General features: G+C 40.7%; 1 protein-coding gene across 2 annotated transcripts in view; it reads right to left on the reverse strand.

The window, feature by feature from the left end:
* FOXJ3 (forkhead box J3) overlaps positions 1-20,412 on the reverse strand; it is a 52,463-nt gene extending 32,051 nt beyond the window's left edge. Inside the window, exons 1-3 of one of the 2 annotated variants that reach the window (XM_075605086.1) lie at positions 20,319-20,412; positions 10,384-10,450; positions 5,677-6,126 (exon numbers count right to left, since the gene is read on the reverse strand). In XM_075605086.1, coding sequence (XP_075461201.1) covers positions 5,677-6,000 — 324 coding nt within the window. In that variant the 5' untranslated portion in view covers positions 6,001-6,126; positions 10,384-10,450; positions 20,319-20,412. The other variant, XM_075605087.1, reaches the window with a different exon arrangement.
* Between the last annotated feature and the right edge of the window lie 6,880 nt (positions 20,413-27,292).

Here is a 27,292-nt window from a genome sequence, read left to right on the forward strand (position 1 = left end):
TTCAAACTTCTCCTACAGGAAGCGAGTGAGGCCCAATTACAACTAGACAGGGCCCATAAGCACTAACATCCAAGCCAGACCCAACAGACCCAGCAAGAGACGTGGTCACAAGACTTCATTATTACAATTTCAAGGAAGCACTAATGAGTGCTGCTCGCAGGAACCCATTGATCGTGATGGAAGTGTCTCAGATCCCGATTTACACTGACATAGCATCCACTCCACTACAACGCTGCGAGATGAAACAAATTACCGAGGTCCTTTGGAGAAATAACAAAATACAGATGGTACTTCCCCTTTAGAGTGACCGCCAGTTACAAAAAGGTACCAATGCGACTCAACAGGAAGAGCTCTGCGGTCTGCCAGAGAAGTGTAATAAGAAAGATCCGAGGCCCAGCACGGAAACTTCACCGCCCAAACCACAAAAACCTACATGGAACAAAGGTTCCCTTAAGACAAGAGCGAACAAGAGCCCAGCAAATAGAGGCAGGCAAGAGAACCAGCACAAATTAATTCCCAGGGCCCTGCCCGACTGCCCACCAAGGATTCTAACCGCCTATCTACTAAACTACAAGATAAGAAACCGGATTGATATATGGTGAAACTCCCATCCCAAAGAAAGAAACAATATATTTTTCTCCAACCCACATCAAACATACTCTTGTATAGACCATCTTCCTGGAAACTGCAATAATCCCTCTACTAATAGATTATAAAATTCACAATATTACTTAGTCCGACCACGCCATAGTCTAAAAAAAACCTTAAAAAGGAGTCATCCTCCCCAAAATCATGTAGACTTAACTCCCTCATAACTATATGGAAAATAGCTGAAGCGCTCAAATGCAGGTATATCTCAAAATGATAATAAGCCAGACCACTACACCAGGGTACTAACAATTGATATAGTACCTATTGTGTCATATAATGGGTACTATCCTCCTGAAGACAGGTGGTGTGTGGTGCAACCCACTCACCATCAGTCTCATTGGCAGGTTCCCCTGAAAAATATACAAGTACTCACATCCTGGTAGGGCAGGCAGGCAGGCTGTGCAGCTACTCAATGCAATACAGGGAAAAGGGAGACCAAAAAGCGCACCAGCACAAACGGAGCAGGAAGAACCCAGGACAAAAAAATGATTAAAAGGGCACTTTAATGTGGCAAAAGACCCATCCAATGCATTTCGAACGTCGCAGCGTTCTTTTTCAAGGAAAAAGAACACTGCGACGTTCGAAATGCATTGGATGGGTCTTTTGCCACATTAAAGTGCCCTTTTAATCATTTTTTTGTCCTGGGTTCTTCCTGCTCCGTTTGTGCTGGTGCGCTTTTTGGTCTCCCTTCTCCCTCATAACTATCCTGAAATCCTGCTGGAAGTAGGCACAGAATTATGTCACTATTTTAAAACAAATGGCACTTCTGGTACCTCATCCTCCCTGATGTGGATAGCCGACAAGGCCACCATTAGAGGGATTCTGAGTAAAATAGCAGAAACCAGGAAAAGGCTCTGCAATGAGAAAATAAACCTCCTGTCAGCCCAATTAAATCACCTTGAAACAGCATACAAACAAACACACACAAACTCCTGGCACAGATCATGGAAGTTAGAGGGAAACTCAATATATGTTTGATAGAAGCCACAGAAAGACCAACCAGCTGGACCTCTCAAATGTTCTACGTAAGGGGAATAGAGCCGATAGCACGCTAGCCCACAAACTGAATAATAAGACCCAAGCAAGAAATATACATTCTATCAGGCAGAGCTCATACTGGAGGAATTCCATAAATGTTATAAAACCATTTCTAAGAGTGATGCCCCAGTACAAGAACATATAAAACGAAGAACTGTTGAGGGACACATTGAGCTTTATTACTCTACCCAAATTAAATAGCGCAGCCCAGAAAGCCCTAAATGAACCGTTCATAGTTGAAATTACAGAGGTGGTATAGGGATTAAAACCAAACAAAACGCAAGTTCCAGATGGCTATTCTAACCTCTATTACAAGAAGCTTGCAAAAATACTAGCGCCCCATATTGCAGATTTTTGTAATGAGGTTCTGAAAGGTGCCCATATTCCTAAATAAATGCAAATGGCCAATATTAGTCCAGATCCCATAAAAAGGGAAAGATCCCTCGGATTGTGAAAATGACAGACCAATATCGCTGATAAACACAGACATCAACATTTTATCCAAAATCATGGGCAATAGATTAAATAGATTCCTACCTAGTATGGTCCTCCCAGATAAAGTGGGCTTCATGCCACAAAGACAAGCTTCAGCTACTACAAGGCACCTAATCAATCTGATTCATTTCAGCCAATTCCACTGGAAAGGGTTAAACAGTCTGCTTTCATGGTGTTTTTCCTCCATAAACTTGTTTACATTCAGTGAAAGCTCCAAATAATTGAGGTTCTATATAACACAAAAGTAATAGTAGAGATGTGTTGAATGCCATGCATTTTTGTACTGTTCTTCCGCATATACATTAAAAAGGCAGAAGGTGTGTGTGGTTCATCCTTTGGCTGGTAGCATGATGACTGCTTAGCACAGGAGGGGTAACTCCAGGCCCTACTGTAGTCCTAGCCTTGGATACAGCCAAGGCATTTGATATAGTGCATTGGAGCTTACTTTTCCAAATCCCGAAATCATTAGGTATACCAAACGGCTTTTTTACTGAAATTAAAAGCTCCTATAGTCACCCCACGGCCGAGATAAACAGTGCTGGCTTCAAATCTGAGGTAATGGAATTGGAAATTATATCTCTGGCGCTCACAACAAATAAATAAATTCATACAACCAGATGGTGTACTGGCAGATCCAAGGATGATCTCCGCAGGAAGCAGTCAAATATGAAATATAAAAGAACAAAAACACATAGTGTAATATTGCAAACACTAAAAACAAACTAACTGACAAAGACTAACAACTGTTGCTGAAACCACACAGGTGACTGATATAAAAAAAAACCATTTAATATAACATATATTTAAAGAATGATCGCATAGATAACAATACTGAAGGTCCCACTATATCCTGCTGGGGCTGAAGTACCCGCTTACCGGAATGAAGATAGCAAATGGCAGTGGATAATCAGAGAGTATCCCCTCTCATAGAACGCCGGTAAGGCTCCTGCACTTCTCACTGGTGTCTGCCGTGTAGCGTTAGTTTCAGATGAAACATCAAGCCTCGCTCTCACCGGGGCAGGGAATGCAGACTGTCTGTGTTGCCTCCGTCCTCCGTCAGTTGGACATGCGCAGAGGCGCCAAACATCAGCAGGTTCTCGGCCGCAGATTCGCCAACTCCTCGCCTGTAGCATGGGGGTTTCCTAAGCTGAGGCTTCCGAAACGAGTTGGGTGGTCCCACGAATCACTGCCTTGTCCATCTGCTGGTTTATTTCCCATAAGCCGTGCCGTGCTGTTTCTCCCACTCGGAGCATCTTTGAATTTGCCGCCATTAGCCCCCATGCTACAGACGAGGAGTTGGCGAATCTGCGGCCGAGAACCTGCTGATGTTTGGCGCCTCTGCGCATGTCCAACTGACGGAGGACGGAGGCAACACAGACAGTCTGCATTCCCTGCCCCGGTGAGAGCGAGGCTTGATGTTTCATCTGAAACCAACGCTACACGGCAGACACCAGTGAGAAGTGCAGGAGCTGTACCGGCGTTCTATTAGAGGGGATACTCTCTGATTATCCACTGCCATTTGCCATCTTCATTCCGGTAAGCGGGTACTTCAGCCCCAGCAGGATATAGTGGGACCTTCAGTATTGTTATCTATGCGATCATTCTTTAAATATATGTTATATTAAATGTTTTTTTATATCAGTCACCTGTGTGGTTTCAGCAACAGATGTTAGTCTTTGTCAGTTAGTTTGTTTTTAGTGTTTGCAATATTACACTATGTGTTTTTGTTCTTTTATATTTCATATTTGACTGCTTCCTGCAGAGATCCTCCTTGGATCTGCCAGTACACCATCTGGTTGTATGAATTTATTTATTTATTTGTTGTGTGCGCCAGAGATATAATTTCCAATTCCATTGCTTCTATCTGACCAGGGGTCAGGAGTTATATCTACGCTGCTCATTATTCATTCATATTTATTTTTCTGTTATTATATTAGCACTACCTATTGTTTTGTACTTCAAATCTGAGGTGATACCCATAAGCGGAGGAACTAGGCAGGGTTGCCTTTTGTCACCGCTGATTTTCGCTCTATATATAGAACCCCTAGCGGCACTTATCAGAGCTGATGAACCCATCAGGAGTCAACGTGGGTGCCCAAGCCCACAAAATAGCGCTCTTTGCTGACTTCATTCTGACCTTGACTAAACATCTGACTTCCCTCCCCAATGTCTTTAAAATATTACAAAAATGTGCAGCATTACCAGGCCTTCAGATCATTAACAACAAATCTCAAGCCTTAGCTCTAAACATCCCACAAGATACGATAATACTCCTTGAAAGTAATTGAGTTTAAATGGAAGGACAATTCTCTTAAATATTTAGGCATAAACCTCACTACGACAGTAAAATGTCCTGTATAAAGTTAAAACCATGACAAAAAGCATGGAAACCTGGCCGAAATATGCAATCTCTTGGATCCAAGCAGTTAAAATGAATCTCCTTCCAAAGATACTTTATAACTATTTTAAACACTTCCCATTCCAATGAAAAACTCAGACATAGAACTCAAAAACAAAACCTCTTGCTTCATATGGGCAAATAAAAAAAAACAAGAGTCCGAAAGGAAATTCTGGTTCTTCACAAGGAGATGGCGAGGAATTAGCCATCCCGTGCTTTATGTCATAATATGGGGCGGCCCAAATGGCCCAGCTTACTCTCTGGCATGTTCAAAAAGGCACTCAGGTTTGGGTGGACTAGGAGAGAGAAGTGACAGCCCCCCGACCCCAATAGATTGTCTTCTTTGGCTCCTGACTAAGAACAGGTCCCCCAGTGGAACGGGACATTTGGCCGTGAACAAAATGCCACCAGCAGACACTTCGCCACAGGGCAGCTCACTGCGGGACTCTATGCTGCGATACCCACTTCTGCGCCCAAAACAAGCCAAGCAAGGCATGCCGCTCCGACAAACCCATGTTTAAGTGTCCCGCACGGAACCGCTACACTGCCTAGATAAGCCGCTCTGAGCGGCCTGTCTAGGTAGTGTAGCGGTCCCGCATGGGACATTTACACATGCAATTGTCGGAGCGGCAGGCCTGGCTTGTTGGGTCGGCCGCACGACGGACAGCGGGATCAGAGACATTACAGATGGAAGACTGGATGGACATATGGGTAGCCACAATCAAAAGTTCCATTAGCACATTCATAAAAGAACATGGGTACAATGTCCTCTATAGATGGTCCCTATACTATACCCCACCAGAACTTTACCGATAAAATGTTAAAGTATATAAACTATCTAAAGGTCTGCTGAACAGATGTATGTATATTCCTTCAAATATCACCCCATACCCTCCCTTTTTCTTTCTGCAACCCTTCACTCCCCAATCCTTGCTCTCTTATTTCTGAATTAATGTGCAAAACAATAAAAGAAAGTTGGGGGGGGGGGGTGAAACCTGACCTGCCGGTGGCCCTTCACGACTGAAGTTGAGAGCCCCAGCCCCAACTCAATTCGTTTACTCAGCCTTGGAAAACCCCAAAGAACACAATCTTACCTTCCAGCCGCTGCCGGCCTCTTTATAGTATGGGAAATTATCACAGATCCACTGGTAAATCTCACTTAAAGTCATTTTCTTTTTTGGTGAACTGTTAATTGCAAAAGTAATGAGGCTGGCGTAACTATATGGAGGCTTTCCGTCTTTGTGCTGTTGTACTTCTTCCTGGTCCAGTGTTGTATTTGGGTCAAGGAGTGTGTTTTTCTTTGCAATACCCGTTCCATGAGTATGTTGAGCGGAATCAGCATTTTGAATAGGTGCTCTCACTTTGATCTGCGGAAGCCAATCCATAGCAGTGAGGCTGCTCTCCAGTTCTGACGTCATCCTGTATGCTGCAATTTGTTCCTTTATTTATTTTTTTACAAAAAAAAATATAACAATTTTAATGTCTTGGATTTCCAGGTATTGCGATTTTAGGACCTCCAAAATAAGGGGTGATCAACGTTCAATCTGAAACAAAAAAAAAAATAAGACTATATAAGTCAAACTTTGTTTGCATGCAACGTTCCCAAAGAATCTACAGAAATAGGTGTATTTTAACTCTAGACCAGGGATGCGCAGGATTTTGTTGAGGGGGGCACGGCGGTTGCAGCGGCCCCGAGCTCTTCCCCGAGGCAATTAAGTTAAATGCCGGGGGTTGGCATGAGGCCTCTGCAACCTCAACTTACCAGGGTTCTGTAGTCTTCTGGACACGTCACTATGGCAACGCGACTGAGGTCATGTGATGTACGCGTCGCCATGGCAACGCTCATCAAATGACGCTGTTAGGGTCACGGGACGTCAAATGACCCGCTGCGTCATTTGACGCCGGGTCACAGAAAAGGGGAAGGCGCGAGCGCTGGGGCTGACACAGCTCAAACACTTTGCGCACCCCTGCTCTAGGACATTTTTTTTGGATAGGAGGGAGTTCCACAAAATAACATTATCAAACAAAATACTGTACCATTCATGCCTACAAACTCCCGACCTTAATGAATCAGTTCATTGCATTTTAAAGGAGCACTCCTGGTGACACTATGTTTAAAAAAAAAAAAAAAAAAAATAGATTTGAAGCAGGGGTTCTGCGGAGCTGAACGGTGTTAATTTCAGCTCCCCTGGACCCCTGCTTCCCGTGATACTTGCCTTCATAGGTGCGGTCGGTATCTGTGCAGTTTAAAGCTCCCGCATCCAGTGGCCAATAGGAAGCCGCAAGGGATGACGTCACGGCTTCCTATTGGCCTGGAGGATGCGGAACATTTAAGCTGCCATATTGATAGCTCCAACTAGCCCCGTCTGGGTTACTACTGGCAACTCGTTCCGAGGTAAGTATCTCGGGAAGCAGGGGGTCCCCGGAGCTGAAATGAATGCAGTACAACTCCGGAGACCCCCTGCATCAACCTATTTTAAAAAAGCAGAAGTGCTGCTTTAACAGTTTACATGAGAACATTAGCTGTACATTCCTATAATACACAAAGTATCAAACTACCATATAATAATAATAATTTAAAAAAAAAAGGGGTTGAAAGCACACGCCAAGGGTATGAATACAGAAAAAATATATTTAAAAAAAAATAAAAATAAACAGTATACACAAGCTGTATCTGAAAAAGGGGTCGCTCCCCGAAACGTTATGCAGTCTAGGCAGGGTCTCTGTATTTTGCGGTTTGCATATACTTCTGTATTCTTTCTGATAATATATTTTTCTATTTTCATACCCTTGGTGTGTGCAATGTATTTTGTTACTTTGTGTATTACAGTCTAGGGGGGTTGTGCCATCACCTATTTTAAGGACATATTTTTGCACCTCTCCTTATTTATTCTAATCAATATTAAATTATTTTTTTATTTTTGAGTGCTTCCTTTGATACAGATAATATATGCGAAACTAATCTATACGTCACCTCTTAGCGCAAGCTCTCAGATGGAGAGGTTCATATTTATCACAGTTGCTGTGTGTAGTAATTCAATTCTAGATGAGCACTTCTTTCCTTAGAGGAACAGAGCACCAGGACGGCACAACAGACAATAATAAAAATATTTATTTTTATTTGTGTGTCAACATTTTGGTGCTTTATACACCTTCCTCAGAAAGTATGTATAAAGAACCGAAACTTTGACACATAATAAAAATCTTCATTATTTTTTCAAAATTGATGTGCTGTCCTGGTGCTCAGTTCCTCCAACTACTGTATACACCCCACAAAAAATCAGCAGCTGTAGCAGTGCATCTTAACTGTGACTTCCTTTCTCACATTGCCTTGGCACCCCTGGCCACACAAGGTTTCAGGATCAATGTACGAGCCCACAATAAATGTAACATGCATTTGAATAGCATGTTGTAAAGCGGGGGGGCACAAACTTCTTTGTATGCGCCCCCCTGCCTGCTCTCATGCGTCCGTCGCCCCACCACCCCCTTACATTTTCTCCGGCATCTGCGGCGTCTTTTGACTTCACGACGCATTGCCATTTGCCGGAGAGAAGGTGAGAGACATACAGAAGCCTCACGCGCTCCCCCGGCGTTTTATTTAAATGTGTGCCGCGCACCCCCCCCCCCCCTCAAGGTGCCCAGTTTGAACAACCTTGTTGTAGAGGGTTGAGAACCATGTTTCATGATCATTCTAGAATCTAGATTAACACATTCTCCTATATCTATATGATATGGAAAGACATAACACTCCCTTCAATGAAGTCCCCCTCCTCACTGAAGACAACAGTTTCAATAAAATTAGTTTGTTTTTTTGTGTAAATCTCCCAAAATTGTTTTGTTTGGCTCACTGGACATTCCTACTTCTGTGACTATAAAACGTGCAGGAAGAATTTGGATTGACACCAAAGGTAAAGCCTGAAATATGCCGGAGGAATTCAGAAAGTGGTTATAACGTGATCGGTATCATCACAAACCTATGGGAAATCAGAAGCTGTTCAACAGCGACCACCTTCAATGAGCGATATCATTGAAAGTAGAAACACATACGCACACTGTACTGGCATGAATGCTTCAAAATGTGTGCACTGACAAACTGCACTATGCTGCTGTTATACAGACTTTCTAAACTCAAATATTGTCTATTTTCAAAAGGGCTTTTTGACTTCAATATGCCACCCTGATGACCTAAATAATCCTTGCACCAACAAAAGGTTGCTCCAGAGGTTGAATCACTGCAAATGTAGCAGTGAAGCTGCAGAAGTGTCAGTTACAACAACAAAACATTTTTAGACACATCCTGCGGTGAGAAGCTGCTCAGTGCTCTGTTAGATGATTTAGAACACGGTTTAGGTCAGTGGTCCTAGGAACACTTGGGTCCCCCCGGGCATCACTAAAGGATTCCCAGCAAGTTTTAAGTCATTTGAAAATTGTACCAAACACAGAAGAATTTACAATGCATCTGATCTCCAACGCGCTATAAGAAGGAGTTGGGATTCCTTACAATGCATCTGATCTCAGACATGCTATTAGAGAGGGTTGGGGTTCTGCAGAATTTCACGTGGGGTTGGAATCCACTTGGTGTATGAACATGTCAGATCTGTGTGCACATTTTTTAAATTAACAATTTTTTTTTATATCACCTTTTAGAGGTGCTATTAAGCAGTTATTTGTTAAAGCTTAATGATGTATTGCCAACATTATTCTTGATCTCACTGTAAGCCGTCCCAATTTACATACATTACAGCGCATCTACCATCGCAGAACCAAAACCACAAAGGGACAGTCCCTCCTAGGACCAAGGTGACCTAATACTAGTGACATGTTTAAGGGGTTTGATGCCTTTCATTTAAAAAAAAAAAAAACAACACATATATACTTTTAAATATGTTTTTGAAGTTAGTTTGGGCGGTTGAGGGGTTGGATCCCCACTTTGTTACCCACTTGGGTATGAAATCACCAACAGGAGTTAGCACAGACACTTAGTCTCCCACTTCCTTTACTTTTTTGGCACTGATAATGACAGGGTGATATAAGGACAGAGGAAAACTTTGACAGAAAAACACTTCCCCATTCAGAGGCCCAAAATTAAAAGAAAGTATGCATTTTTTTCCCCCCAAACTAACAAAAACAGTCAAATTGCAGTTACATTTGTTTAAGGAAGCCAATTAATTGATTGTAACTATAAGCATCTAATAAACACATTATGAATGAATAATTCCAACTACACAAGAGATATTATGGAAGAGCACCAGAGCTTAAACACATATAAACCCCTTTAATAGTAAAAAAAAAAATAAACCCCTTTAATAGTAAAAAAAAAAAAAAAAAAAGAAGCCAAGCTTTAAAGCAGCAGAAAAGCCTACTATGGTACCCATGGGATAAAAGGTGGGAATTACTACAGTATTAGTCACAATGACTAGCTATTCTTACCTCTCATTGGACAACGTTTTACTGTTTGCACCAGTTTATATACTACTTGTATGAGCACCACAACCAATACTGTACTATATACTGTATTTGGGTTGCGTAATCAGTTCCAATAAACATTGTGACTACTTACCAGGAATTGAAGAACAACTGGACCAAAAATGAGGCAGCAGAAGTCTCCTTTCTCTAATCTGACCCAAGGGGACATACAACCAACATGCTGCAGTTTTCAGTGCATTAATCCCTAAAATTCTTATTTGGGGGCAACATTTATCATTAGAATTTCAGTAGATGTTCTTGCTGATAAAATGATCATTCATTCCATTGCTGATGCATTTAGGAACAAATATGTAGAAATGTCAAAAAACCCTCACCTTCTATGTGATATCACAAACGTGTAGCTCTGTTCATGTAAACCCATCTGGACAGGAAATAAGCCCGCTGAAAGAAAAAAAAAATGAGTAAACAACGTGTCATTTCGGATTTAGTTTTACCTCACAGAGAACTCCCTTCTCACAAATCCCTCATTCTGGCCTCTCCCTCACTTCTACCTTTTACTAGAGGCCTAAAGCACCAGCTCACATTTGTCACTGTATTGTTCTAATCATACAGTAGTCTTAAATGCGTACTTATAGTCATCAAATAAAGCTACCGTAACCCACCAGATCTTTATTACATATGATGGCTGTGGATAAATGCATTGATTGCTGGCCTCTCTGGCACCCAAGCAGTTTAATAATGTTTTTCATTATTTAACATTGTATTTACTGTAAATGCTCTCAGACCTGTCAGTTCTCCCTGGTTCTCGGTTACTGCTTTGGAGTCGGACTCACTGATTTTTAGCATCAGCCTTCTCGTAGGCTTCAGTTTCGCTGATAAAAATGAGTACTTTTCCATTAAGATAACTTTTTGTCCCAGAACCCTCAAATCTCACCGATTCTGATCCTTAAGAGACTGGTATTTCTGTGCAATACTTTAGTATGGGCTCTCTTTACAATCTCCTTTGTATTGCTCTTTACAATTTGACATATTGACTCATCTGCTTGATATACCCTGGGGCAATTGACTGGCAAAGTGAGGGCCATTGAACAATTGAGTCTTTTTTCCTATGAAGTCATTAAATTCCCAACTGTGAGCATCAGTGCAATTTCACAAAATAGGTCATGGTAGTGACATCGACAAAAACAAAAAAATGCAATAGCACTGCATAGGGCAGGGCTCTACAACTGCATAAGCAATTAGTATGAAATTAACTGCAGCAAAGTGCCATTTTTACACTGAAACTCACTTCGATAAGGTAATGTAAATATGTACGGTGCAGATATTCTAAATGCTTTCAAAATGTTGAAACATTCTAATTGTCACGTCGTTCTATGCATTGAAATGACAGTAAGCATGCGACCCTTCTACGCCTCAGTGTTTTGTGATCTTGCCCCTTTGGAGAACTGGTTGACAAGAACTGGCAGAGAATTCCCCGTGAGGTGATCTGTGCAGGTCTCTTACTATTCCTTCACAAGCTTGGAAACTATTTCACTTTCTACAATTAACAAGGCAACAACTGTCACTAAAACAAATTCATGTTACTGCATCACTACCTGTGTATTGGGGGGAGGGGGTGGGGTGAAGGGATGGGCTTGTATTTAGCTCTTCTTCATAAAAAGCAGACACTGATTGTTTCTCATTCATTCTCTCCAAATCTCAAATGTCCCCAAGCACAGTGCAAAAAATGTAAACTCTTCTTGGCAAAATCCCCTGCCCTTGGGGGGGGAGCACAATCCCCTCCCTTGCTTGAAATGAAAGGGTTAATAATAAACATATGAATGCTGCAGGGGGCAGCTTAAATGGTAAAAGAAGCAAACCATAACGATATATTTTTAAGTAAACCATTGTAGATGGATTCTTGACATTGTGTATTTCTTTAAATCCTAAGATGCTTCATGTTATTTTAAATAGTAGAATGTAGTGGGTTTTCCCATTGATGAAAATTAACACACACACACACACACACACACACACACACACACACACACACACACACACACACACACACACACACACACACACACACACACACACACACACACACACACACACACACACACACACACACACACACACACACACTTTCTGTCTGCCTGCTAAGGCCTTTAATCATGCAGAAGCACCTGCAGCTGACTGAAGTAAAAGGCACCCAGATCCCAATAACACAGCAGTGCATGGAAGTGAATTACTGAAGAGAGGAGTATGTGTAAGTCTGTCTGCTGAACTGGTTGAAAACAGGTAAAAGCTCTCACAGGCTTAAGGGGAGCTTTTTGCACAAATAGAAATTCGCTGTGTAAATTGTGACTTTTGTATGTATGCAGTCCTTTATATAATATTTAGTGTGTTTCAATGCTGATATAAATACTATTCCACTTAAAACATAAAAAATAGTTACCAGACACTCCCCCAGTCACACTGTTGACCAGCGGTACTCATATCCTGGGCCCTTAGGAAATCCTAAGTATTAAGATAAGATACTATGGGCTGGACCAGTGATTCCCAACCAGGGTTCTGTGGGGCTCCTTGAAGCAGTCTCAGGGGTTCCTCCTACGCACCACAGACCCCCTCGGGGTGGGGTTTTTTGGTATGTATTTTGTAGGGTGGATTGAGTGAGAGTGGGGTAAATGACAGAAGGTAGGGGTCGAGTGAGAGAAGAGAGGGGGCGGGAGGGACTGAGTGAGGAAAAGAGGGAGAAAGAGTGAGACGCAAAGGGATAAATACATGCAAGGCGGGAGGGGGGAGCGTTAGTGAGACGGATGGGAGAGAAATACATGGGTAAAGGGTGGGAAATAGAGGTGGCTCGTGAGGTGTGAAATGTTGTGACTGACCCCTGTCGAACCTAATATGTGTCAGCCAGATAGGGGTTCCCTGAGATTTTTTTAAATACTTCAAGGTTTCCTCCAAACAAAAAAGGTTGGAAATCACTGGGCTAGAGATTCACAAAAGGTTGATCAATTAAAAAATACGGTGTTATTGCTATTTTGCCAATGTTATTTATATACTTATTTGCTAAAGTCCTATCGCAAGTGCTAAAGCAGCGATAAGGGGCCGGAGTACTATGGAAGCGTTCTTTTAAACAGCAAAGTATGCAAATGAGGAATTAATTAGACGCGAGGTTGAAAAAAAAGATGTCCATCGAGTTCAACCTATATTACATTTAGAAGACAGATACTTATCCTATATTTGTATTTACAGTTTGATCCAGAGTAAGGCAATTAACTAAACTGATACCTAAAGATATTGAGCTACAGCCTAAAAAAATAACAATCTTCACCTACCCTAGGCTGGTCTAAGGCTCTGTTTGCCTAAAATGTGAGAGATGGAGAGATACTACTAGCCAACCTAACATAGGTGATACAAGAAATATTAAAAAATGTTGAACTTATTAAACTTTTAACCCCTTAAAGGCCCAAAATGGGCAGTAAGTCAGTCACATGGGCCACTAATGGCTTAATATTTACTTATAGATGTTATGACTTGTGTTTGTATGTTAACCCCCTTGGTGCCTGAAGGCATCCCTTTGCAATGTGTTAGTAGCTTCAAGCATCAAAGGATTAAATGATTTTCAGCCATAGGTTTCTGTAAGAAACAATCTACGGTAGGAAAGTGCAATATCCCCCCCAAATATACACACGCACACAATTAAATTACTATTGCCTATTAACACGGATTTCTAGAAGGTAACACAATTTTTAGGGTTGCAAACGAGAATGAATATTGCAACCTATTTATGAATATTTTTTGTGAATTTGGCGGTAACTGTACAAAATTATCTACAAATCCAATTTGCTTTTAACCCAGCAATAATGACTTTTAGTGAATGTACGCCTCTATGTCTGGGTGTTCAGTGGCTGTTGTACAAATAACAAAATTGTATATTCCATTAAAAAGACTGATTGTGTTTTTGGTCAGGGCTGCAATTAACAAATGAATAGTGAATTAGATGGTAGTATAAAGCTTTTAGAGTACTGTAATACGTAGGGGAAAAAATCTACTACAAACTGCTTAAAGACAGAAAGGAGGTTTCACTCAGCTCGTCTTTAAAAATATATCTATTGTTGCTTATATGAGCAATTTGAACACATACAAATGATGGGAGGTAGCAAACCATTAACTTTACTGGTTTAAAATCCCTTTTACACACTTAAAATTAGTTAAACATTTAATGCAACCCAAATACAACACGCCCAGTAAGCATATCCTGGAAAGGTCTTCTTACTGATTCCCTTTAGTCATGCTTCATTGATTTACTCATTTAAACACACTACTTATCACGTCCATTTTAAAGCGTAACTGCACGAAGACTCATGCTTCAATGCCTATAGGGCTCTTATGTATTGCGTGGTTGGAATACAATAACCCAAATGTTATTCTTGAAATTCTGTGAACACCACATTGCAGGAATGCAAGATTAACATAGATTGATCTTTATGGACATAGGTCTTTTCTCAACCTCATCTATGTAAGAGGCCTTTAATAATGTAATGTTTCGTAACGTTTTCTGCTCTACATTGGTGTTTGTGTCAAATGTAACATATGAACCTAAGCAAAATATCTAACACACAGAAAACTTAGTCCATCTAATCCAGAGGTGGCCAACTTGAGTAATCAAGGGCCACCATAGGTCAGGTTTTCAGGATATCCCTGCTTCAGCACAGGTGACTCAGTTATGACTGCGCCACCAGTGCTGAAGCAGGGATATCCTGAAAACCTGACCTGTTGGTGGTCCTTGAAGTCTGGCGTTGGTCACCCCTGATCTAATCCATCACACTCGCACTGCTGTTGATCAGAAAACAAAAAGATGATGACTTTTACAGAAGCTAAGATAAATACCAAGTGAATGCTAAAAACTCTATGGTAGGAAGAAAAGTCTAACCACAAACAAAGGGGTTTATGTATCAGTCTCCTGGCTGCAAAACCAGTGCAAAAAAGGAAGAACTACAGAAGATTCATCAAAATGCCAAACTCCTACTGCTTTCAATTGACTGCCTTTCCTTTGAGAAATCCGGTGCTGATCTTTGTTCCAATTTAGCCCAGTTTTGTGGCCAGGAGATTTTGATAAACGGACCCTTACCGTTTTGTGCTGTAATAAAATGACAAAGTAGTTAACAGCTGTGCATGAATAAAGTTATAACAGGTCAGCTATGGGAAGTGGTTATACTGTATGTAGGAGTTGGAGCAGGAGACAGATAACATAAATACAATGTCAGCACATCTTGCAATCATTTCCCCCCCTGTCTGTGTTCATTAAAAAAAAAAAAAAAAAACACATCTGATATGGGGTAAAATTACTCCGACTATAAAATACATCAAATATAGGCAACTTGAAAAACTTCCATGAGACGCAGTTAAGAATCGTGGTGTCTTTCCCTCACAGTACATAACTTGGTATACAGATTGCAATAAATCCAAAATTAGACTCCCTCGTACAAAATGTACATTTGTCTATTAAGGATGATGTGTTTTATAGTAGATTAAATAAAGAATTTGGCACATCAAAAAGATTATTTTACAAACTGCCTACAATATTACCTATTATTAGAGTGATTTGTTTTAACGCTTTACTGCCATTATTGCATATGTAAAAAGGCTGTTCCAGCCATAGAAACTCTCCTTTTAAAGTCACTTTTACACCAGCATATGTCTTTCCAAAGTACCTGGTATATAAATATACTAGCTGTAAATAAATACCTATCCTTAGAGTGGGGGTATCAATATTGACAAACAGTGTAGGTTATGGATCAAGGGGCATGCTATTTTTTCCTTTTCTCAGAAATGTTGTATTTGTAATTATTTGGATTTGTATGCGATGTTTTGAGATTGTTGATATATACTGCGAGGTAAAGCTTGGCTGGGGAGGTTATTGAAACTTTGTAAATGTTTGCCAGTCTGCATTCAGGAAATTAAAATCTGGGAACTGCAAACAAGGCCTGGAAATTCATCCACATTGATGAGCAAAAAACAGCATAAACTGTTAAGTGCCTCAGGTGGATCTCTTGTAAACAGGTTTCTATTTATTTTAAGTTTATGCCAAGTCTCAAACTGACAATCATTCTAAACGTATGACTATATCCTATATAAAAATAAACTTGTGTATATTTTTACTGATGGTCTAGTAAAGGGGCAGCCAACACCAGTCCTCAAGGACCACCAACAGATCAGGTTTTCAGGATCTCTGCTTCAGCACAGGAGGCTGAGTCAATGACTGAGACCTGTGCGGAAGCCAGATATCCTGAAAACCTGACCTGTTGGTGACCCTTGTCTAGTAGAACAAAATTCCCAAGCTTGAAATATTGTATGTTTTAGGTTTGACACTTTGCAATGAATGGCACTAACTTGTCAACTGAAGTTGTAAGCATTTAATACAGCTAATGGTGATTAAAGCAAACAAGAAGCTTAACTTTCATCAGTGCAAAATCCAACAGCGGAAAGTTTAGTCAGATATAAATGATCATAAGGAATCGCTGTACAACACATGTACGGTCCTTGGGAGTTTCCTGTCCTAACACTGCCTACGAACAGTATAGTAGTGATGTGTAGTCCTAAAAAGGAGCTTAATACCCCAATAATATTCAGGACCCAATGTCTTAAATAGATAGCAGTCATTCAGTATCTCAGGAAAGATCTGCACTAAAAAGCATGGGGAAAGAATCTGTCTGTTAATGTCTACCATTAGAGGTCTGGTGTAAATAATATACCTTTGTAGACTTTTACAAATACTAAATTGCTGGAAATTCAACTGAAAGCTTCCCAACGCTCATCCAATCTCACATACAGAGTCATAACTCACTATATAGCACTCCTTGCCCTTAAAGCAAACCTTAATATTCATCAAGCTCTGTTATGGGTAAAGCAACCAAACAGGAGTTAAACCCCTTTGATTTGAGTGGGAATTAATGATCGCTGCGGTGCGTTAAACAGTAACGGAGCTCGATGAAAAAAAACAAAGTCCTACAAATCCTGTGTGGAATACCATGTGGCTAAATGTCTGAAATTGTTACAATTAAGACAAAGGACAACATTTGTGCGTTTTGATAGATGTGTGTATATAAGGTTACGCAGAGTTTTGACTTTTTGTTTATGAAGGATGCAGACCAAAAAAAACTGTATATATTTACTTGTTTCCATGGAGGTGTTTTTGATCCTTGACGATGCATCTTAAAAAATCATATAGGTGTGCTAACATTAAATGGTGTTAACTTTGATAAAGTAGACATAGGAATCAAGTTTAAAACAAAACTGCTTTGCAAACAATGCACTTTTAGTAATCAGGACCATGTTCCAAAATAGATAGATATTGAAACATTAATTTCAGTCATTTTTAATGCAGAAAAATAATTGAGATGTCAATATATAAATAAGTGCGTCAATGATGGCATAACGCCAAATATGTATGTGAGCTCTAAAATACAATCAGGAAATGTGATTTAAAAAAAAAAAAAAGTTACATTATCAAATAGACAACTTTTCAGCATTACAGGGGCAGATGCTTTTATATTAAATCTATATTTCCATTTTATTTCTGCATTTTACTTTTAATATCTTTTTAATTATACTGAAACAGTAGGTTCTAAAAGTTATTTTAAGCCCATGGAAGAATCCATCCAAGACCTGAAGTGTTGATATGTCCCTGAAATGTGTTTGTTTCTTTGCTCTCCATATGGAAACATATAGTACACAGAGCTGAATCATTTCTAACAAACCTATTCCTTGCCATTTGTACCCTAGTGGCTATATTTTGCCAGATTGATGAAATCTCTAGGTCTCTCAGTGCTGGAGAACCAGAGGATACACTGAAGTCCTAAAATGGGGTATGCAAATCCGCTTGTTCTTTAGCAATTTTACGTAGGCACAATTGTATATTTATGCAAATGTCTATATATTACATAGTATATATATATATTTCATGAGCTCATACAGGTCATTAAAGGAAGAACCAAATGCATTTGTTACTGGTTTTCGGATGTTTTTATGGAGTGCTCCAAGCAGTTTCAGAAATCAAAGTGAAATGTTTTATCACCCGGTTTTACGACGCCAGAATATTCACCTGTGCATTATAAAAGTTCAAAAATGAAATATATCAATAAGCAAATGCAGTGAATACCGCCCAGATTATGAGGGGGGAAAAACTAGGCTTTTTACCAAGTTATAACTTGACTTGAATTCATTTCCTGTAAAAAGGTCTGCTAATTTTACATGATGTTAACACTTAATTTCGATATGATTCATATGCTTCCACACTTCAAGTTATGAATGTGACGTACCTACCACACATTCTCACTATTAACAACAAAAAAGGAAAGAAGAAAAAACACTCTTCAAAACGGTTTAACTGCATTCAAAACTAACTTTCCATTGAAAGGGTGCAATATAGTTAGGCATAGCACATTATGAAGCGAAAGGTAGTCAAACAAATTAAATGTTTCTACTCCAATTTTTAGTACTGATACCATGACTGATATATGATGACATCTCAAATCATACCCAAAACTGGTAAAGACGCAAGATCAGGATGAGCTATGTTCAGCTCTGCATGCGGAAACACATTAACCAATACATGCTATAGAAACAGAAGTGATGCCCATTTTCAGGGTAAAATCAAAAATAACCCTTACACTATTACATTTACAATTTCAAGAAAATATTAAATCAATTGAGGTTCTAGGGAAACAGTTAACAAGCAACAGTGTATATTTGTATTGAGTACCAACATAGGGTGTAGGCGTCACAGACTCCTGCCAGGACTGCCATGTCGTATTTCTGTAGGTTGACCCTTACAGTGGTGGGTCACATATTGGTGGGGTTACAAAGCCCTGGTCATAGTAACTGAAGCCTACCTGTTGTAATATAATATATACAACATATACAAACACGTTTTAATAGGAAACGTCAGGGGACTGAAGGTACATAGCAATATGCAGCTGCTGCATTTATAATACATGAAGGGACCTTGAACATGAACCACTGCTTCAATCAAGCTGTTTAATTTTGAAATTCTAATGAGTATTGCAGCTTGCAGATTAAAAATATTGCCAGAACATGCAATTCATGCTAAGCCATAGTCTTCCCAGAAGGTTGTTGAAAAAGATTGAAAGGCAGCAGAAGAGAGATTTTCTTAGCAGCGGGCAGGTTACCTAGTGCCAAGCACCTCTCAGCCTCAGGCTGGTAACTGAATGCCAATTTAAACTGCTTTTATCTGCACACATCTGCAAGAAGTACAGTAACTGGGACCGTACAGCACATACAGAACTAAACAAAGCATTTTAACCTGGTAAGTCAAATGGTCCTTGGAGAACACTGCTATTTAGAGCTAGACTAATATTGATGGAAGTGCTGTCCTGACAGAACCAGTTTTATGTTATCACAAGACTGATCAAAGCAAGGCAATGATTTCTCACTGCAAATTCACCGGTACAAACCATGTTAACAATAATTACTGTTTACAGTATTATGTGACGAGGAAGCGGGAGTGAGGGTTTAGTATATGCCTGGGAAAACTAGGGTGAATTTGATACCCACATACTAGCAGCTGATATGAACAAATCCCCCTGTTAACTGCATTAAATACCTACTGCTTGTACACGTCAGCCATGCTTCAGTATCTGGAATAGTTTCATCACTCCTGTCTTTAAGTAACCTCCTTGGTGAATTATCACAATGTCAGTACATGGCAACAACCCTTTTCACTTGGTCACTTCTTATAATAACTTCTGCAGTAATGTATATATTGGTCTGCTTTCAAAAGGGAGGTGGGTGGGAGGCTACACGTATTTAATAAAAGGATTTGCAACACCTTTTAGGCAGACAGTGGGATAAGCGTCAAACTGGGCCTGCAGTTTGTAATAGTCCTAGGGGGAAAACTTGTGCATAGAGTAAGCACCGAAATGAATGTGCTAATGTCCCCAGGTGCTGAGCATTGGACACCAGAGAGGGGAGTATATAGCAGTCAGCATGGCGGGCGGTATACAGGGGCCCGAGTGTGTGTATAGGGAGAGCAGGGAGCCGGGGCTGCCACCCAGCAAGGCCTCTCCTCACATCCAAGCAGAGGCCCCACTGCTCGAGTTAGTTCTCGGCCCGACCGAGGCGCTGTTTCTCCTGCTACTATTTACTACCGCCCCCTGAGGTGCTGACTGCGAGGCGTCTGCACGGACCCGGCCCGGAACAACCTCCCCCCTCCCCGGGACATGAGTACCCGGGGCCGGGGCCGGAACGCTGCAGGTCCGACCCCGAGCCCCGCGTCGGTTTCATAGCAAGTCGGGTTTCTGACCTGATTTGCTGCTCCGTGCAGTCCCGACGTGTCGGCCAGGAGAGGAACAAATGCAGAGGTGCTGATAAACTACAACTCCCAGCAGCCCTGGCGAATGAGAGAACAAAAAAAAGACTCAAAGTTGTAAATCTTTATTGAACACACAATGCTGAGACGCATACAATCATTACTGTGCACTGCCTGTTGCCGGTGTTGGCAAATGTACCGCCCTTTCCATAAGTGAATTCTTGCTGCAGCCGTCTAAAAAAATCGGTGTCTGGTGATTTCTGAGCGAGTGTGAAGTGAACCTTTAGAAGTGTAAATGTTTATTTATTATGACACATGGAGAAATGTTTGGTTAATAAATAAAAATACCACTTGTGGTGCATTTTGAATGTCTCAGACACACAGAATGTCCCTGTTGTTCCCCATTATCGCTTAGCAAACCCTGCGTCCATTGCAGCTAGGGATTCTGGGTAATTACATGCAAATGAGCACAGTGTGACACTTTCTTGTTCATTTTAACATGGACCCCTTTAAGCGTATGCCTGCCGCATTACACAGATTTTTCAGCACAGTTTGGGTTAAGGAAGTGCATAGTCTGTAAACCTAATTACATTTTTTTCAACTGTAACAAGTTTTCCCCCACCGTCTGAGAGATTACGCTATTACAGGGTGTCATGTGCTGGTTACCTGCTGGCTCACAGAATCGCCGAGTTTCCGCCGGTGTTAGTGGGGTAAACAGGACAGGCTTTTGGGGTGATGGTTGTTAATTTCTCACTGGTGCGGCGCTTCCATCTCTTGCAGGCTCCAGGAGTGCTGGAGGCAATCCCTGCAGGAGAATGTGAAAAACAAGGTGGGTTAAGTGCGCTACTAAAATCCAACTCTATAATACAACCACATAACAACCACAGTGGAGTGTGTGATTAAAAAAAGATAAGACCGTGTAAATCAAATATTACGTGATCCCGAGTGTGAATCAGAGAGCGTCTGCAGCCGTGGAATCAGGGGTGGCTCAAACACCCCCTTTTAGCTAAGACAGAAAAAACACAAAAAACAGCGCACAACGCTCATGGTGTAGTAAATTAAAATATAATGAGTGATACAATATTAGGTAAGTATTCTGCGTACATCAGGACAAAATCAAAACAGCATGTCAAGGGATAATGTTACCCAAGCGCCAACCAGCAGGATCAGGCCTCTGCAGCAAGATGTCATCTGGTAACTTGCTTCCAGATCCAGGGTCGTCACACTGGTATCAATAGTTCTTATGGTCTGTCCGTGGCTGACACGCCAATCCTATTTCTAGGTAAAGTAAGATGTAGGTTTCATTGTCACAATGTTACAATTCCACTGATTGTAAGTGGTAAGGAGACTGTGAATAAGGACGTCTGGTCGCGGTAGTTTGCTGCACCTCATCAGGGAAAGGTGATGCAGAAACGTGCCAGTTTCGAAACGCGTAGGATAGTACTGACACCCAGACCCTATTAATCCGATGAACTTATTGCATCCCTACATTGCTGTTTACCTGATTGGAGATTGGTGAGAGGCCCGAGTGCGCGCTACACGGCGTCGCAATACAGTGACGTCACTTACGGGCAGACGGAAGAGCGCTTGCACGCCGAGGTGCTGCAAACCACCGCGACCAGACGTCTTTACTCACGCACTCCTTACCACTTACAATCAGTGGAATTGTAACATTGGGACAACTGACTTCCCTGAAGAAGTTATTTATAACGAAACGCGTAGGAGTGGGCGCATTCCCTACTTATGCTTTATATACCCATTGTGGTACTTTTTTATCACACTGCCTGCCTGGGACCTGCTGTCCTTCTGTGACTTTCTCGCCGGTTAGCGCCATTCAGCGCGACGAACTAAAGACACTAAGACACTACCGGACGCCATCTGATGACGTCAGACGCCATTGTGCACGTGTCAGGAAGTGAAGGAGCTCAACGGAGACCACGGTGATATCGCCAGACTTTGGGAGTGATCTCCATCAGCGAGTTGATTCAGGAGAGTCCCTGCCACTGCTGAGTGATCTCCAACGGCGAGCTGATCCATGTGAACCTCTGCCACTGACGAACAGCTGTCTACAGATGGGTAACATGTCCCAAACATGTCATGCTTTGTGATTTTTTACTAGATGTACGTGCAATACTCACCCTTTTAAATATAAATTGAATTTCTTAATATACTACACCATGAGGTTTTTCTTTGCGCTGTTCTCTTTTCCTTGGTTGCTGGCTATCCAATGCAAAGCTGGTACGTGGGTCTAACCAGACATTAAAAAGTTATGCTGGGTAAAAAAGTGACAAAAACACTCCACCAGTGTACAGCAAATACAGCAAACTTGTGGTGCATCTGCATGTCTCAGACACGTATGCAACCCTGTCTTTCCCCATTATCGCTTGGCAAACAGTGCTTGCACTGCAGCCAGGGATTCTGGATTCTTAGGGTAGAAAATACACCAATACTAGTTAGGTGTCCCTAAAAAATATGTGAGCTTTTAAGCCCCCAGGTACTTTTTAAGCACACCCTATCTTGGATTTGAGAGACCTTCTATGGCACTGGCAGTCTGAATGCATTAATATGTGTAATGAATGGCTTTTGCTTTTTCTAAGACAGCATGGAGAGAAGTCGATTTTGGTGGGTCAAGTTAGAGAGTCAAATTGCTCCCCTTCCCCCCTCCCCTCCTCCCCTCCTCCCTGCTTCTTTTCTCATTATTCTTTTTAATTATTTTCTAACATTGCTGGTAAACATGACAGATTTCAACACATCTTTACAATTTTCCATGTTTAAATTATACTTAAATGGAAAAATATATATAAGTAAAAAGGTATAAATCAGATGCTCAAACAACTCAAAAAATACAAAAATACACAATTTTTAAATTAAATAATTAACTCACAGAATATTCAAAACATAACTTTAGTCAGACGCATATTACAGACGTTAGGATCAGATATACTGTTCTCCTGTCTTGATACCTGTTTAACCTGGTTCTTTTCTCCCTCTGTTTACCTCGTCTATGATCTTGTGCAATTTGCCGCAAGAGACTCCAGGATGTGTGCGCGAAAGCCTGATATATTTGTTCTTTTTCACTCTGTGGTAGGGAGTCAATAAAGGGTTCCCATTTTGTAAAGAAATTCTCAGTTTTTTGTTCCTTATTGGTCTCCGTTTCCATTTTATCTAAGGTCATTAGCTGAGTGAGATATGTTTTAACCGTTTCCAAGTTTGGAGGGTCATACTTCACCCATTGCACCATTATAGACTTTCTAGCTGCCAGGCGTATAATTTCAGCAATCCTTGGGATTCCTGAGTCCCCATTAACTTCTTTCCACCCCTCCATGTTCCCAAATAAAACCGATAGAGGTTCCTTCACAGTTACCACTTTTGTCATGTCGTGTATATATATTAGAACCTGGTCCCAAAAATCAGATATACACGGGCATTCCCATAGGCAGTGTTTTAGATCCGCTTTAATAAGCAGACATTTCGGGCATTTATTTTGATCCTTTTCTATCTGTTTATATTGGATATCAAACGCATAATATGCTCTATGTAGTAATTTAAATTGCAATTCCCTCCATGTCTCTGATATAATTATTTTCCTGGTTCTACCCAATCCTACCAGCAAAGAGTCAATCTCGGTTATTTCTGGGAAGTCCTTGTTCCTCTCTGCTTCTTTGTGGTGCTGGATTGTTCTTTATCTCTTAGCTGACCCAAGTTTCTGCACATCTCGCCACCACTTCCCCGTTTTCATATTGATTACACATTGAGTTATAGAATGTAGGACACAACTCTCCAATCATACCTATTTAGCTGTACCTATTTTTTATATCATGTACCTATTAAAACAAGCTGTACCTATTGTACCTATCTGCCCACGAGAGCCCAGTAGAGTTCCACCCCCTGTCTCCCATTGATTGACGCTTGGAAAATCCATGGCTGGTTTGATGTGATTAGGGTATTATAGGAAAATAATTATTAGTACATCTTCTATTATGCGTGTTTAAGAATATACAAAAAAAATAATCAAGAAACAAGAAATACAAGAGTTGCTGTAAGATCCTGTATCCTACATTAACAGAAGAACAATAGTGTACATGTTTGCATGTCCCCAATATTGAAAAGTCTGCTTTAACTAGATTTTCATTTTAAAGAAATATTGGATGAAAAACTATTTTTGCAGAGCTATTTAAAATAGGTTATTATATAGCTATTGAAATGTCCTCAACATTACTTAATAATTCAGGCCATGTAAGTAAAATAGTAATTTTACAACAAAAAAAAGGTTTCTATATAAAGCATCACATAAACTGCTATTGGAGTAGTCTCTTTACATTTGATTAATAAAAGTGCTTTAACAGCAATCCAAGGATTGAAATGAGTGAGAAACTGGAGTTCTGGGCCAAACATGGCAATGTTTAATGGAAACGTACTGACTTCTATCAGTGAAGCTAAAACAACTGCAAGACAGAAGAAGCCACAGGGATTATCAATGGATTGTCAGTGCATATTAGTATTCCTGCATCATAAACCAAAGATAGTCACCTTCTGACGAGAATATGACATCTAAATTATTTTACATCACATCTTGTAAATTCTAGTGTAGACGTACACATGTGGACCTTCTGAGGTTACAAATAAAAGCTGATCCAAGTCCTTACATGTATGTGTATGACTTAATACATGGCTTGTCCAAAATTATAAAGCGTAGATTAGCCCTATTCTGCATCGTCACCCTGCCAATATTATAGGAGGTCCACTTTCATCTGTTTTCCTGGGGAAATATTCTTAGTAGATTTATTATGACCTATACTTTCGTTGTCTAAAAAACAACAAATAATGCATATGTAAATTCAAGGGCTAGTTTAATAGGAGGGGCTTTTTCTTCAAGAAATAACTCTGAATCCAAAGCTCTCAAGCTCCACCCTAACCTACACATTGACATCTATAATGCATTTTAAATGTTATCTTGTTGTACAAGGTGGAGCAAGTTTTATGATAGGTGTGCATGGTTTTGTTTTTGCACTTGTGGTCAAACACATGTATAGTAAGTGAGATGACATTTGAGATGCATTGCAGATGTTACAGAGTATTGGCTTGGTTGAGATGGCTACACCTTACCATGGATAAATGCATGGGAGAAACTTGATATGGATTCCAAGAGAATGCTAAGAGAAATAAGGGGGCTAATGTATCCTGAGCACACAGGCTGCAGAAAGGTTCAGGTATACAAGGAGAGAATGCTAAACCTGATTTTTTGGGGAACAAAAGAGAGTATCAGGAGGTGTCAAGTCTGATTTTTAAACATTTCTTGGGTATTATAAAAAATAAAGAAAATTAGCATTTTGTTTTAGAAAAAGAGGAACGAGAGGTCATGCACCCAATCTGGAAGTACTAGACAAAAGAGGCCATGAGAGGTATTTCTTCAGTAAAATGGTAGTAGATACATGGAACAGCCTCCACACAATGCCCTTATTTAAACCATTACTGCAATTACAATCAGTTTTTTTTTTTAAAGGAAAACGTATTGCAGTTCTGTGACAAAAAAGGAGCAATGTCCTAAATTCTACCTTTCAAACATTAAAGAAACATTATTTCCCAAAAATAGGTCTGTTGTTACGTGTACTTGTATGATGTCATTTACAGCGTAATATGAGATGCTAATTATTGTAGCCATCGTGTAAAGGTTTGCTCATCTATTTTACAAACACATACAACATTGCAATTTAGGAGCGGAAGGTAGACATGGAAAAAAATGAGAAACTTTTATCTTAATAAACTTCATAACATATACTTTGCCTCAGTATACCTTCATAATTCTTATAGCGCCATCAGCACCATCACATGGAGTGCACATAACTGCAGATAAAAAATTAAAAATATATAGCACCATGAAATACAGGTAGTCCTCGTTATCCAGCGTTTCACTTTACAACATGGCATATCCAATGCTTTGCAATGCAACGCCGCCACTGATTAACATGGGACTCGCTTTACAACGGTTTCACTATCCAACGCTACTTCCAGAACGGATCCTGTTGGATAATTGAGGACTGCCTGTACAAGCAAACTTTAACCAGATTGGATTATTTTCATCGCTAGCTTCAAACTACCAAATTTCTGGAAAGCTGAACTGGGGCATGTTTACGTGAGCCAGCGATACATTGGAGATAGTGTTGGGAGCTGCTTTAAAATGCAGTTTGTGATACTTTATTACAAAGCACGCAGCTATTCTTGATGTATTTGTGCTTCTCTGTAGACCTGACACTGCCCTGGATAAACTGGCACATTTGGACGCTTTATAACAAACTCATATTTTCCACCTTTATAAAAAGCTCCTTTTACATCTACTCTTCACTTTGTCACCAGCAAAGACCAAACATGCTCCTTTTTTTCCCTAACCAGCTGATGATAAGCCATTGGGACCAGCTGTCCTTACAAAGCATCTTCACCGACAAGCGAGGGGAAGAACGCAAGAACGTCTACTAATGGGAACTTATATTTACACTCAACCACTGCCTTAATACCAACCATGAAACTCAACCACACACTTAATACCAACCATGAAACTCAAACACACACTTAATACCAACCATGAAACTCAACCACAGCCTTAATACCAACCATGATTACAAGACACCAACGCACACAGAAAGTGCTACATGCGCTGTGTGAATGGACACACGTGTGTCATTGTGTCCTACATTGAAGCTTGCACACAGTGCATGCAATGTCTGCAGCCCGCTCCAGCTCTAAAGGGATGCCCCCCCCCCCCCCCCCGCCCCCCTGCCCCCCTTTCCCTGCCAGAGGGGCTCGTTGTGCAGCCTCTGGCAGCGAAGGGGTCAAGTGCAATGAGAATCCAGACAGAGCTGGTTCCAAGTGAGCATCTCTGCACCCTCACTCGCATCCGAGCTCCCTGATTGGTCAAACTCGAGTCTCGAGATTGACATCTCTGCAACGTGATTGGCTGTTCGCTCTCTGGA

Source organism: Ascaphus truei, chromosome 6 (assembly GCF_040206685.1).
Source record: "Ascaphus truei isolate aAscTru1 chromosome 6, aAscTru1.hap1, whole genome shotgun sequence".
NCBI lineage: Eukaryota > Metazoa > Chordata > Amphibia > Anura > Ascaphidae > Ascaphus > Ascaphus truei.